This window comes from Colobus angolensis, unplaced genomic scaffold (assembly GCF_000951035.1).
Source record: "Colobus angolensis palliatus isolate OR3802 unplaced genomic scaffold, Cang.pa_1.0 Scaffold14, whole genome shotgun sequence".
In the NCBI taxonomy this organism is placed as follows: Eukaryota; Metazoa; Chordata; class Mammalia; order Primates; family Cercopithecidae; genus Colobus; species Colobus angolensis.
The window spans coordinates 311,288-326,580 of record NW_012114488.1 but is presented as its reverse complement, the minus strand read 5'-3'; the positions used below and the strand labels follow the sequence as shown (position 1 = coordinate 326,580).

Here is a 15,293-nt window from a genome sequence, read left to right as displayed (position 1 = left end):
ATAAATAAATAAATAAATAAATAAATAAATAAATAAATAAATAAATAAAAGTAATCCAGAGATAGTTTAAAGTATATGGAAGGATATGCATCAGTTACATGCAAATACTATGCCATTTTACATCAGGGACTTGAGTGTCCTTGGATTTTGGTACCTGTGAGTGTCCTTGGATTCCGAGAGGAATCAATCCTCTACGGATATCAAGGGACAATTGTATTTTCATATTTTTCGCTTAGCCTATAGATTTAAGTACCATCCATACCCGACTGAGGGGAATGAACATAATCAACAAATCTTAGCCTTGGAGACAGAAGCTGCAGCTGGGCAGGCATGTTACAGAGAGATGGTATATTTCTGGGTGTAAAAGGAAAGCTGCAGTGTTTGGCAAATGCATTATTCAAGGTATGAAGAAGGGTGTGTGTGCACACTGGAAAGAAAGAACTCCTATTCTGTGAGACCAGTATCTTATTCCTCTTGCCATTGAATGCAAGTGGGGGCTGACAATCATAATATTCCATCCTCTCAGTGATACAAGTCAGAATCCTGTCCTAGACCAGACTACATTAGAAGTTAGGGAAGAAGAAGAATCCTCTTTGGTGTCAAAATTAAACACACGATCTATAGCACTGCTAATAACCATGTATAAAGGACCTCATTCCAAAGAATAATGCTGACACAAAAAGTCACGCAGAGATAGAAATGCAGAGTATGTCCGGGTTACAACCCATCTTCAGGTGTGCCCTTTTTCTAAGATGGATTGACTTGCCGTCACTTACACCTATATGAACTCTGACATGATGCTGTGAGATAAAATTAAGTAGTCTAGTAACCCAGTACATAAGGTGCACAGAAAATACGGTGGATGTAGTCTTAAAGAACTTGGGAACATTAAGAAATTTGTTCAGCATTGCTAAGTCCATGTCAAAGCCACTCCACTGTAATGTTTCTCTTGACTGTAAGCTAATAGAATATGCTAACACATTAAGAAAAAGGATCCAGCCACAGATAGAAACAGTGGTACTATGATTATTCTAACTATATAAGCATGCTCCATTCCTCTCAAATTCCAAACACCATCATTTATCAAGATAATCATGTCTCATACTTCATAGAGATATCAGAAGCCATCCAATTGGGCTCCTTCAATTTCCCAAAGCTAATTATAGTATGCTCTCCTACATCTCACCTGTCCACCTTCTCAAAGGCCAGTCATTCCACATATGCACTGGATACGAATTCCCTCCCTCCATTCCTTGTCTCTGGGACCTTACACCATTAATTTTTCTATGCATTGCAAATTCAACCTTTCCCTCAACCACCAGAAATGTAAACTTCATGAAGACAGAAACCTTGTCCCTCTTGCTCACCACTGTATTTCTGGTGCCTGGCACAGCAGGTAGTCAGTACTACTTGTTGAAACCATGACTAAATAAATGAATGAAAGGATAGAGAATGAATAAACTGTAAGAAGTTTGCCATTTCTAAAGTTCTATAATTCTGTTTAGAGAAGAGCAGGTGCCACATTGGAGTTTTAATTTAGGGTTAGAGGCCATATCAAATTTCAAGAATATGTCTAATAGATAAACATGATTTTTTTCATCCTTGACTTTCAGATAAATTCACTTTGAGCATAAAGATGAAATAAATGAAACAGAAAATGACAACACATGATACTTACTCTTCTTTCCATCCATATCTGCATGAATTTTCCGAGCCAAGAATCCACTTTTGTACACAGCAGCATTTGGATCATGAGGAATGTCCAAAAATGGGTTAGTGGTACTTCCAATACGACTGATGGTCTTTGGATGTGTTCCATTAGCTTTCTCCTCAGTACTTTCTGAAGGGGACTTCTTTTTCTCTTCATCATCTCTAAAAGGGAGAAAGCACAAAGACTGAGTTAAACACGTACCACAATATTCAAAGAAAAAAACTACTTACTGTAAAAAACTACGTTGTATGCCAATGGTCTATCACTTTTTTTTTTTTTTTGAGACAGAGTCTCGCTCTGTCGCCCGGGCTGGAGTGCAGTGGCCGGATCTCAGCTCACTGCAAGCTCTGCCTCCCGGGTTCACGCCATTCTCCTGCCTCAGCCTCCCGAGTAGCTGGGACTACAGGCGCCCGCCACCTCGCCCGGCTAGTTTTTTTTGTATTTTTTAGTAGAGACGGGGTTTCACTGTGTTAGCCAGGATGGTCTCAATCTTCTGACCTCGTGATTCGCCCGCCTCAGCCTCCCAAAGTGCTGGGATTACAGGCTTGAGCCACCGCGCCCGGCCGGTCTATCACTTTTTACAACCACCACCATGGTAATGACAGGCACGATTTGTTAAATGTATTCTATGTGCCAGGTGTTATGCTCATGGCAATATCTTGTAAGACTGATATTAATATCCTCTATTACACATAAGGAAATAGATTCAGTGAGTTTAAATAAATATACAAGGTCACAGATTTAATAATGAAGAGACAATGTAGATATGATCACAAAATCTCTAAAGTCACCGGCCTTTCAAACAAATGGGAGTTTATTGGCAGGAATCATGATGTTGACTTACGTATTTCTACAGGGTCTAGCATAGAACTAGGTGTACGGAAAACAGCAAAAGTGTTAGAGTGAGCCCAATGGACAACAGTAAACAACATCTCCCAAACAACCATGCTAGTCCCTAATATTAAAACCCCAGGCAAAGCTACTATGGATTAGAATGGTGGTGCCATGCACAGTGCTTTGGCATGTGATAGCTGCTACTTTCTCAACCGCCATAAAAATAATCCTCGGCATCTATTGATCCCATCTTTATGTCCATGTGTACTCAGTGTTTAGATTCCACTTATAAGTGAGAAGGGGTAGCATTTGGTTTTCTGTTCCTGTTATTAATTCACTTAGAATAATAGTCTTCAACTGCATCCATGTTGCTGCAAAGGGCAAGATATCATTCTTTTTCTATGGATGCAGAATATTCCATGGTGTGTTAGGTACCACGTTTTCTCTATCCAATTCACCATCGAAGGGCACCTAGGTTAATGCCATGATTTTGCTATTGTAAATAGGGCTGCAATAAACCTATGAGTGCATGTGTCCTTCTGGTGGAATGATTTATCTTTCTTTAGGTATATAACCAGTAATGGGATTGCTGGGTTGAATGGCAGTTCTTTTTTACGTACTCTAAGAAAGTACTTAAAAACTGCTTTCCATAGTAGCTGAACTAATTCACATTTCCACCAATGATGTTTAAGTGTTCCCTTTTCTCTGCTGCCTCACTGGCATCTTTTTTTTTTCCTTTTTTTCCTTTTATTAACAGCCATTATGACTGGTATGTGATAGTATCTCACCGTGGTTTTGATTTGCATTTCTCTGATTAGTAATGAGCATTTTTTCATATGTTTGTTGGCCATTTGTGTATCTTCTTCTGAGAAGAATCTGTTCACATCCTTTACCCACTTTTTTAGTGAGGTTATTTGGTTCTTTGCTTGTTGAATTGTTTAAGTTCCTTATAGAAGCTGAATATTAGACCTTTGTCAGATTCATAGTTTGCAAATAACCAAAATGTATTTTAAATATGTCACAAAACCGGAAGTGTTTGATAATGATGGTGATCACAGAAAAACAACTTTTTTTTTCTCTATTGGTATTTTATCAGTAATTTTGAGATACGTGAAAATAAACCTGGACTCTGAGAAAAAACTGATGTTTCACATTTTGAAAGAATTTCAGATTTGTGAAGGACAGAATTCCCCTATGCCAAGCTTCTCCTAATGTTAACATCTTATACATTAGTAACTATAGCAAAAATTTCAAAACTAAAACATTAACATGAGTTTAACACAATGAATTAAACTTGGCTTTATTTGGATTCCGCTAGTTTACGTTTTCTATTCTAGGATCCTATCCATGACCAAACAGCACATTCTGAGGTCTCTTCAGCATCATCTAGTCTGTAACAGCTCCTCAGTCTCTCTCTGTCCTTTATGACCGTGACACTTTGAAGAGTATTGGTCAGTTATCTTGTAGAACATCCTCAGTTTAGGTTTTTCTTATGTTTTCTCATGACTGGATAGAGGTTATGCCTTTTGTGGGAAAGATTCCATACAGGTGATGCACCTTTCTCAGTGCATTAGGTCCAGGGGATACAAGTTTTATTACTGGTTATAATTAACCATGATCACTTGGGTAAGGTAGTGTCCCACAGGTTTCTCCACAGTAAAGTTACTATTTAACTTTGTAAGTGTTTTGGGGGAGACATCTTGTAACTATGCAAATATTCTGATTCTCCTTTACCCACTAACTTTAACATTCATTAGGGGATCTTGTAACAATTATTATTTATGGTGTTTTAATGGTTCCCTCCTATATTCTACATTCATTAATTGAAATTCTTCTGTAAGTATGGACACACGGATATCTGTTTCATTCTTTAGGTTATAATCAAATACAAATACTATTGTTATTTAATTTGTTGCTTAAATTTTTCCAGCTTCGGCCATTGGGAGTTATAATAAAGTATGCTCCCACATCCTGTGAACATGCCTCATCTTCTAATGTACTTCTTTACTTTCAGGTACCACAAAATGCCTCCAAGCTCATCTTAAATTTCCCTTGTCCTGGCCCAGAAATCAACCACTTCGCCAAGGAGCCTTGGTTCTTTTTACTGGAGAATAGTATTTAGAAACCAAACCTAGGGGCTAGGTGTGCTCACTGCTTTGGGGTCCTCTCAATAGAGAAAGTTAGGCAGACATAGTCAAGTATCATATAACAATGTGTGGTCAACGATGGACAGCATACAATATACAATATGCTCCTGTAAAATCATAATGTAGCCAAAAAATCCCATTGTCTACTGTTTACTATACTATGCTTTTCAGTGTTAGAGTATCCCACTATTTAAAAAAAAGTTAACTGTAGAACAGCCTCAGGCAGGTCTTTCAGGAGGTGTTCCAAAAGAAGGCTTTGCACTATTTACAACACCAAAGACTTGGAACCTACCCAAATGCCCACCAATGACAGATTGGGTAAAGAAAATGTGGCACATATACACTATGAAATACTATGCAGTCATAAAAAAAGAACGAGTTCCTTTCCTTTGCAGGCACATGGATGAAGCTGGAAATCAACATTCTCAGTAAACTAACACAAGAACAGTAAACCAAACACCACATGTTCTCACTCATAAGTGAAAGTTGAACAGTGAGAACATTTGGACACAGGGAGGGGAACACTGGGGCGGTGGAGGGCAAGGGGAGGGAGAGCATTAGGAAAAATACCTAACGCATGCGGGCTTAAAACCTAGATGATGGGTTGATAGGTACAGCAAACCACCGTGGCACATGTATACCTATGTGACAAACCTGCAGGTTCTGCACATGTATCCCAGAACTTAAAGTAAAATTAAAAAAAAAAAAAAGCGCCTTTGTTATCATAGGAGATGACAGCTTCATGCATGTTACTGCCCCTGAAGACCTTCCAGTGGAACAATATATGAGGTGAAAGACAGTGATATTGATGATCCTGACCTTGTGTGACCCTAAGCTAGTGTGTGTATTTGTGTTCTAATTATTATTATTTGAACTCTTAGCCTATAAATCCAATGTGTTCTAATTTTTAACAAAAAAAAGTTTTTAAAAGTAAAAAAAGGAAAAATTTCAAAAATAGGAAAATAGTTATAAAATAAAGATATAAAGAAAATGTTTTTGTACAGCTGTATAATGTGTTTTACGCTGTTATTACAAAAAAAGTCAAAAAGTTAAAATGACAAGTTTATGAAGTAAAAAAGTTACAGTATGCTAAAGTTAATTTATAATTGAAGAAAAGGTTTTTAAAAATAAATTTACTGCAGCCTAAGCTTACAGTGTTTATAAAGTCTACAGTACTGTGTAGTAATGTCCTAGGCTTTCAAATCCATTCACCAGTCAGAGCAACTTCCTGTTTTGCAAGCTCCATTCATGGTAAAGTGCCCTAAACAGGATTACCATTTACAAAAAAATCTTTAATGTCATATTTGTTGCTGTTCATTTTTTTGGGTACTGTTTATTTTCTGTTTAGATATACAAGTACTATTGTGTTATAACTGCCTACAGTATTTGCATAGTAAGAAGTTATACAGGATTATAGCCTAGGAGCAATAAGCTATGCCATATAGTACACATGATGTTAACACAATGATGAATTCACCTAATGACACAGTTCTCAGAACATATGACTGTTATGAAGTGATGTATGACTGTATACATAAGTATACTCATGTGTATACACACATCTATATTTGTGTATCCATCCATCTATCCTAATTAATTCCTATTAACACCACCACACTGAAGCCAGCACAAGGTTCATTCCAGCCTTCCCCCACTTGCTTATCTGTACATCTTCAACAGTGAGAAACCTGGCTCTCATGATCTGCACTATATTGATTTGTTCAATCCTAGTAAACATATAAAAGAGTTCCAATATTGCTAGCCTATACCCATGCGAGGAATGAATTTATCTCCTAGAGCACAGTGTTTGTGTACATTTCTTTTGTCTTATACTGGTTTCCAAAGTTATGGGTCAGCTCTTTTTTTCTCACTCTTATTACAATGTTTAGGTGGAAAACATATTCCTTTGTTACAGTCTGAATGGGTGGATCACGAGGGCAAGAGTTCAAGACCAGCTTGGCCAAAATGGTGAAACTCCATCTCTAGTAAAAATACAAATATTAGCTGGGTGTGGTGGTGGACGCCTGTAATCCCAGCTACTTGGGAGGCTGAGGCGGGAGAATCTCTTGAACCCGGCAGGTAGAGGTTGCAGTGAGCCAAGACTGCACCACTGCACTCCAGCCTGGGTGATAGAGCAAGACTCCGTCTCAAAAAAAAAAAAAAAAAAAAAAAATCCAGTACTGTTACAGCCCACAGCTAACACCATATTCAACAGTCAAAGGTGGAATGTTTATCCTCTAAGACCAAAAATAAGGCAAGAATGCCTAGTCTCACCACTTTTGTTCAACATAGTTTTGGAAGTTTTAGAGCAATTAGGCAAGGAAAAAAAAAAAGGAAGTGAAACTGTCTCTGATGCTAGCATAATCTCATATATAGAAAAACCGTAAAAACTACCCCTCCCCGACAACTGTTAGAACTGCTAAAGTCAGTAAAGTTTTAGATTATAAAATCGACACACAAAAATGAGTAGCATTTTTGTACCCTAATACTCAAAGAATTAAGAAAACAATCCCACTTCCAAAAGCATTAAAAAAAAAAAAAAAGGAATAAATTTAAGCAAGGAGGTAAAGAACTGTACACTGAAAACCATAAAACATTGAAAAAGACACAAATAAATGGAAAAAAAATCCCATGTTAATGAACTGGAAGAATTAATATTGTTAAAATATACCTACTAACCAAATTCCAACGTCTTCTTTAATAGGGATAGAAAAAAATACTAAAATTTGTAGGAAACTAGAAACTACTCCAAACAGCCAAAGCAATCTTGAGCAAAAAATCAAGGCTGGAGGCATCATTTTTTGACTGCAAAATATAAAACTACTGTAATCAAAACAGCATGATATTGGTGTTAAAAACAGAAAGCCAAGAAAAAATTCCAAGTAGCTACGGTCAACTGGATTTCTGGGAAAGGTTCCAATAACATACAATGGGGAAAGCACAGCATCAGGTGCCATGGCATCGACCACTGCCTTCTGTGGCTTATGCCAGTCTGAGATCCAAACTATGCTACCATCCCCTCTTAGATCCCTATTTTAGGCAAAATGGAAACCAGTCACGTGGGCAGTCCACAGACAGGCCAGAATATTGTAATCAAGTCCCACTTTCTTCCTTGCATCCCAAGAGAGGGAGTAAGTAACTGGGCTGCTTCTTTAGGACTATGCTATACCATGCTGTGGAGGGAGTTGGGCAAGGACAAGTAACATTGCTTTGAAATTTCCTACTGTTTTAAATGGTTTTTTTTGTTTTTTTTTAATTCAGAGTTTGCCTGGTTGCTGTACATCTTTGGTTTTCAGAGCACATTTGAAGTTATTTCAGATAGTCTTACTTGTTTATGGAATGTTTCCCTAAGAAAACAAGGGCCTGGAGCTTCCTAGTGCACCATTTTGCCCCATTTCCCTTTTATTGCTCTAGTCTTAGTGTTATGGGTTTAATTCAGTCCCCATAAGAGAAATTAAAGTACTAACTTGCAGCATGTATGAACATGACCTTGTTTGGAAATAAGATGATTAAATTACAATGAGGTCATTAGAGTGGGCCCTTATCCAACAACACTGATGTCCTTATTAAAGGGAGACATCTGGACACAGATACACACATACAGAAGGAAGACCCTGAATCTACCACAGGAGAGGACAGAGGCATGGAGGAGACTCCCTCTCATGGTCTTCAGTAGGAACCAACCCTATTTTCACCTTGATCTCAGTGATCAAAGAACCACGAGACAATAAATCTGTGTTTTTTAAGCCCATTTGTGGCATTTTGTTATGGCAGCCAAAGGAAACGGATATACTTAGATGCTACCTCACCATAGCTTCAGATTAATTTTATCCCTTTTGCAGATGGGAGTGTGCCCTAGAGAAGAAAAACTGGGACAACTGTGTCTCAGTACTTGCTCTTCCATAAACTTCACTGTGATCCTGAATAAGCTGCAGCATCTCTCTAGATCTCGGCCTCCTCATATGTAAAATTTGAAGCTTGCTCTAAGTCAGTAAATACAAGCCATGCAAAGCCTGTCCACGGAGTGGGAGCTCAGGATGAGTAGAGAGGTCTCTGGAATCCCCATTCACTTTCAAAAAACAGCTCTCGGAAGTAGACTGTAGTCTTGAATCCATTCTAGTTCTGGTATTCCATGATTGCAGAACTCTGTTGACATAGACCAATAAATAACCACAAGAAAAGATCAGGAGATCTCGTGTGTCTCTATAGCATTGACCCTAAATGGAAACCTATGCTGATTAAGTTTAGGCTAAATGCTGCAAAAAAGCCTCTCCCCTGTGAAATAGAGCAAGTACCCCAAGTTTTACCATGCAAACCCTCCACAGCAACAAAACTGCATACATTGTTAACTGACATGGTTTGACATGTCACCCAAATCTCATCTTGAATTGTAGTTCCTGTAATCCCCATGTGTCATGGGAGGGGCCAGTGGGAGGTAACTGAATCATGGGGGCAGTTTCTCCCAGGCTATTCTCGTGATAGCAAGTTCTCATGAGATCTGAGGATTTTATAAGGCCCTTCCCCTTCAACTCGGCTCTCATTCTTCTCCTTCCTGCCACCATGTGAAGAAGGACGTGTTTGCTTCCCCTTCTGCTATGACTGTAAGTTTCCTGAGGCCTCCCCACCTCTGCGGAACTGTGAGTCAATTAAACCTCTTTCCTTTATAAATTACCCAGTCTTGGGCAGTTCTTTATAGCGGCATGAGAATGGACTAACACATTAGTAGGACTGGAGGGAAGATGGCAGAATAAACCCCTGTTCTTTCCTATTTAGGAAGCAGAACTAATTAGCCCCACTGACCCACCTTTGAGTGTCTCAAAAGGGAAACTCGACGCTTGCCCCCACTACTTCATTAGCATCAGGCAAAGCACTCTATTCCTTTTGCCTTACTGTGTGGCAAACCCAGTGGGGCAGAGCTCACCTCTGCTCTTTTAGTTCTGATTGCACAGCCTGTAACACGGTTAGGCTGGCAGGCTCAGCAGGCCTGGTGGCCATTCAGGTCCCAATCACATTCTCAATATAACTTTCTGTGGGTGCCTTACACTTTGCATTACAGAGCAGAGGCTTGACTTCATTTCGCTCATCACTCTGCTCTGTGTATACACTCCTCTAGCCAGAACATTACAGAAGGGTAGGGGATATAAATCAGGTCCCAAACTCCACCTTGTACAGGCAACCATTACCATGATCCCTGTAACTTAATTTCCTGACCTTACAACCAGCCTAAAAGCTAGATGTTACCATATCCCTGCTCTCCTCCAGGAAGCAAAGCTTGGGAACTGGTATCCCTGGGCATCAGGGCCAGCTGAGTAGGGATGAAAAGGAGCTCTAAGTTGCCAGGCAGTGTGTGCTAGGCAGTGCTGATACCATGATGATTAAGACCCCTCGAGGGGTTCACCATCCAGTAGGGGAAAGAGATACACAAAATATTGGGTAACACATTTTTTATAAAATACTCTATGTCTCCACAGAGTTGTTTACAAAGCAGTATAGGATCAGAGAGGAGGAAAGAGTCTGTATCAAATATGCTAAATTATAAATGCAAGAAATCCTTGTTGGATGATGGCAATGGGGTGATAAACTATGGTGAATGTTACACAACTGTGCAAAGTTACAAACACTGGTGTACCATAAAATCGGTACACTTAAGTGGGTGAATTTTATGGTATAAAAATTATACCTCAATAAAGCAGTTTAAAAAATAAAGGTGGTGGCTGAATGCAGGGGCAGAACACTAAGGTGGCTCACATCTCAATACTGTGATCAGATCATTGTAGGAAAATAAAGTGAAGAATGAACTTATAAAAAAATGTGCTGAGTTATCATGGGGTTTCTATCATACCACATCACATTATACCACGAGGCAGGATGAGTTTAAAATGGATCTCTGTCACTTACCAAAAATAAAAAAGAAAGCATGTAGTTAAATTTTAAAATTCTGCTGAAAATATGAATTACATTCTATTCTCTAAAAATACTTTATTTTGACACAGGAATCCTAAAAGTAAAAAAGAGACTATGCTTTTATTAAAGATGTTAGGCTTCATCACTAGCCTTTTAATACTAAGAAAAATGCTGCCAGATATGAGAAAGATGTAGGCTAGTAACTTGGCTTTCTAAATAAAGGATCTGACCATATGTACAATGATTGTAGTATGCTTTCCAAACCAAGACAAACTTAACCAATGGTTAACAAGTTTCTGAAAATACACTGGGGTCAAGCCAGATGTTAGGTATTTCCAAAAGATCTACTGGAAAATTTTTAACAGGCAACTAAAAATAGCTTCCGTCAGTATTCTTGATCTGGCTGAATTTTCTCACCTTTAAAAAGTATACATATATGTATGTATTATAATGTATGAGTACGTAAATGTTCAATGAAACAACTACTGTCTAAAATGTTCCTCATATACATATTAAAAATCATTCAGAAACTATATTTATTGTATTTCATCTTGTATCACACCTCATCAAACATCAATAACTTAGCAATTGATATAGAGGATATAAAACTCTCTATCCTTCGCATACTAAGAAAAATCCTTTCTTTACATCCCAGCTTCCATAATTCTTTGCTCCTCAGTGATTCTAAAAATGCTTTAGGACAAGTAGGCTACTAACATAATCACATTCCATCTGCTCACCAGCCTGTCTGCTCTGAATATTCTGAAGTTGAAGATAATGTGAAATGAAGATAACAATATTTGTAAAGTACATCACTTTCATCATATTGAGAAATATTAAAACTTTCCACAATAAAACCCTTAAAATTTCTAAGTATCCATCTCAATCTCATCATCAAGAGAGATGCCACTTGACATGAAGCAAACAATGTATTGTCATTTTTTAAAAAAAATTTGGCCTTTAAAGCTAAGAACTGGGTGTCAAATCTTTCCAGTTTCCTATACACCTGAGTTCAGCTGAGAAGACACGTACTTAAATGTTAAGTGTGAGCTCAGATTAAATGTTAAGTATGAGATATGATTCAGGTTCTTGATCAAATTACATTTCACAGAGCTGTATGAGAGAGCTGTCCTAGTCCACTGTGTGTTGCTAAAACAGAATTCCACTGGCTGAGAAGTTTATAATGAACGGAGACTTATTTCTTACAGTTTTGGAGACTGGGAAGTCCAAAGTCGACGGTCCTGAATCTGATGAGGGACTCTCTTGCTGTAACATCCCATTGTGGAAGGTGCAAGGACAAGAAAGTGTGAGACAGCAAGAGGGCTGTGAACTTGCTTTTATAAGAAACCAACTCCTGCAATAACAACATTAATCCATTCAAAGCCCTTATGACCTAATCACCTCTTATGAAGCCTTGCCTAACTGTTGGGGGACATATTCAAACCATAGTATTCTGCCTGTGGTCTCTGAAATACATTCATTTCATCACAATGACCCTAGTTTTAACTCTTTCTAGCACCAACTCAGAAGTCCGAAGTCCAAACTCTCACCTAAATCAGATACAGGTCAATTCGAGGCATGATTCATCCTTAGGCCAATTCCCCACCAGCTGTGGGCCTGTGAAATCAAAACAAGTTATCTACTTCAAATACTATGGTGAGACAGATATAGATGCTCCCATTCCAAAAGGGAGATATAGGCAAGAAGAAAGAATTAACAAAACCCAACTCTAAAACCAAATAGGGAAAACAACATTAAGACTTAAAGCTGGAGAATAGTTTCCTTTGATGTCCCAAATCCTGGGAATACTGGAATTGGTGCTGGGCCCCCAAGGCCTCAGGTAGCCCCAACCCTATGACTTCGCTGGGCTCAGACCACCCAGCAGTTCTCATGGAATACCCCATGACATCTTTTGAAATCTAGGTAAAGAAAGCCATGCCTCTACAACTTCTACATTCTGTGAGCCTGCAGAATTAGCACCACGTGGATGCTGCTAAGGTTTATGGCTTGTATTTCCTAGAACAGTGGGCTGAGCTGTAGCTAGACCTGCATGCACCATGGCTGGGGTGGCCAAGGAATGCTGTGCCAGAATGTGGGGAATAGAGAACTGAGGGGGCTCTGGTGGAGAGCACCCTGGGCCCATCCCTTAAAATCATTCTGCCCTCCTAGACTTCTGGGGCTGTGATAGAATGGGCAGCCTCAAAGATCTCTGAAATGTACTTGGGGGTTATTCTCCCATTGTCTTGATCTCTTGTATCCACATCAATATCCTTTGCAAATGGTTGCTTGGTCACAACTGTGGTTTGCTTTCCCAAACATGCTTTATCATTCTTCATAAGGCCAGGCTGAACATTTTCAAAATCTTTGTTCTGCTTCTCCTTTAATTATCATTCTATCTTTAAGTCATTCCTCTCATATCTTACTCTATGTGGTTAAAAGTAGCTACTTAACTCCATCAATATTTTCCTTTGAAATTTATTGCACCAGATATCTTAGCTCCTTGCTCATAAATTCTGCATTCCATAAAGCCCTTGGGCAAGAATTCAATTCAGCCAAGTTCTCTGTGACATTATAAGGACTGTCTTTACTCCAGTTTCAAACACCTTGTTCTTCATTTCTACCTGAGACCTCATCAAAATGGACTTTACTGTCCATGGTTCTACTAACATTCCAATCATGATCACTTAAGTAATGTAACTTCAGAAGTTCCAGGTGGTCCTTAAATTTCTTGTCTTCTCCTGAGCCCTCACTGAACTGCCAGGGGTGCTCCATTTGCAGCAATCTAGGCTTTTTCTAGCATTCAGTTCACAACTGTCCCAGCTTCTATGCATTACCCAATTCCAAGCTCCTTCCACATTTTCAGCTTATTGTTATAGCAACAGCCCTAGTTCTCAGTACCAATTTTCTGTCGTAGTGTGTTTTGGGTTGCTATAATAGAATTCCAAGAACTGCATACTTTGAAATGAACAGAGATTTATTTATTACAGTATTGGAGGCTGGAAGTTCAAAGTCAAGTAAGGGGCCTGCATCTGATGAGGGCCTTCTTGCTGGGGTCTTCTCTGACCCCCACCTGCTCTCTTGTGCTTTGCTGCCCTTCTCCTAGTAAGGCAGAAGGTCAAGAAAGCTCAAGAGAGCAAGTCGGGGATCACGGTTGCTTTTATAACAAAACTACTCTCATGATAACTAACCCACTCCCATGATAACACTAATCCATTAATTACTGTAGAGCCCTTTTCCCTTATGACCTACCAGTCTCTAATTAGGTGCTACTTCCTAACACTTTTGCATTGGGGATTAAGTTTCCAGCACATGAACTCTGGAAACACGCTGAAACCATAGCAAGTCTTCCCTAATTCTAACCACTGAAAACCTTTTTCCTTTAAATACCAAAATCCAAAAGATTGATCCACGTTCGATATCATTTTTAGCTAACAATTTTTTAATTAAAAATACTTTATTGTAGAAAACTCTAATAATCAATAGCTAACAAAATTAAGTGATCTCAATTCTTTAGTTTAGTATTTCAACTTAATGGTCAATTTTTCTTAACTATGGCATTTCTGTTTCTTTTCTTACAGTCAGGGTGTCTTCAATGAATATAAATAGAACAATCAAACTAATAATATCCTTTACATAATCACTATACATATATAGATTTCATCTTAGTTATTCTTCATATAGATTGTATTGTAAGTTTGTTACGCCAGTATTAATATTAGCATTATTACCTTACCAAGAGTCCAGCACGATGCAGTACCAGGCATGTTAGGAATTTGAGTAGAGTGAAACAGACAGCAATGACAATAAGAACATTAAATCTCATTCTAGTATTTCAGTGAGGTGTAATGAGTATCTAGAAAAGACATTTAATTGAATGAGCACCTCAAACAGAGAACTGAGTTTTATTCCTTCTGTTTCTCCCAACAATAAATGAATGCATTATTCCTTCTTTATAGTCAAGTACCTCACGCAAATAATTTTTTAAATTTTTCCATGGTGAGTTCTCTTTACTTATGACCCTAAATGCCAAGCTCCCTACCTCTCTCTGCACACACTCAAATTAAATTTTTGGTTATATATTTAAAATATCTGTTTTATCTATACCATTGTCCAGCTTATTAGTTTACCAAGAGTCCAGTATGCTGTAGTATCTGCCATATTAGGAATATGAGTATAGTCCCATAGATAGCAATGACACTGGGAATGTTTTTCTAGTATTTCAAGAGGCACGGCAGCAACTTCTTCTTGCCTTAGTTTTCTTGTTAATAATGATTGTCAACCTATAGATGGCTATTTTGAAGTTTAACATGAAAATGACTTTCATTTTTTTTTTTTTTTTTTGAGACGGAGTCTCACTCTGTCGCCCTGGCTGGAGTGCAGTGGCCAGACCTCAGCTCACTGCAAGCTCCGCCTCCCAGGTTCACGCCATTCTCCTGCCTCAGCCTCCCGAGTAGCTGGGACTACAGGCACCCACCACCTCGCCCGGCTAGTTTTTTGTATTTTGTAGTAGAGACGCGGTTTCACCGTGTTAGCCAGGATGGTCTCGATCTCCTGACCTCGTGATTCGCCCGTCTCGGCCTCCCAAAGTGCTGGGATTACAGGCTTGAGCCACCGCGCCCGGCCCAAATTACTTTCATTTTAAAGTTCCTTCATAAATGTCTTCATCCCAAATAACTCATTTGGGCAAGAAAGTTTTC

The 15,293-nt window shown here is 38.7% G+C and overlaps 1 protein-coding gene across 1 annotated transcript in view; it reads right to left on the bottom strand.

Moving 5' to 3' along the window:
* The window catches only part of PSD3 (pleckstrin and Sec7 domain containing 3), a 274,984-nt gene that overhangs the window by 100,184 nt on the left and 159,507 nt on the right, over positions 1-15,293 (bottom strand). Inside the window, exon 8 of the mRNA XM_011934855.1 lies at positions 1,679-1,872. Coding sequence (XP_011790245.1) covers positions 1,679-1,872 — 194 coding nt within the window. The remainder of the gene's footprint in view (positions 1-1,678; positions 1,873-15,293) is intronic.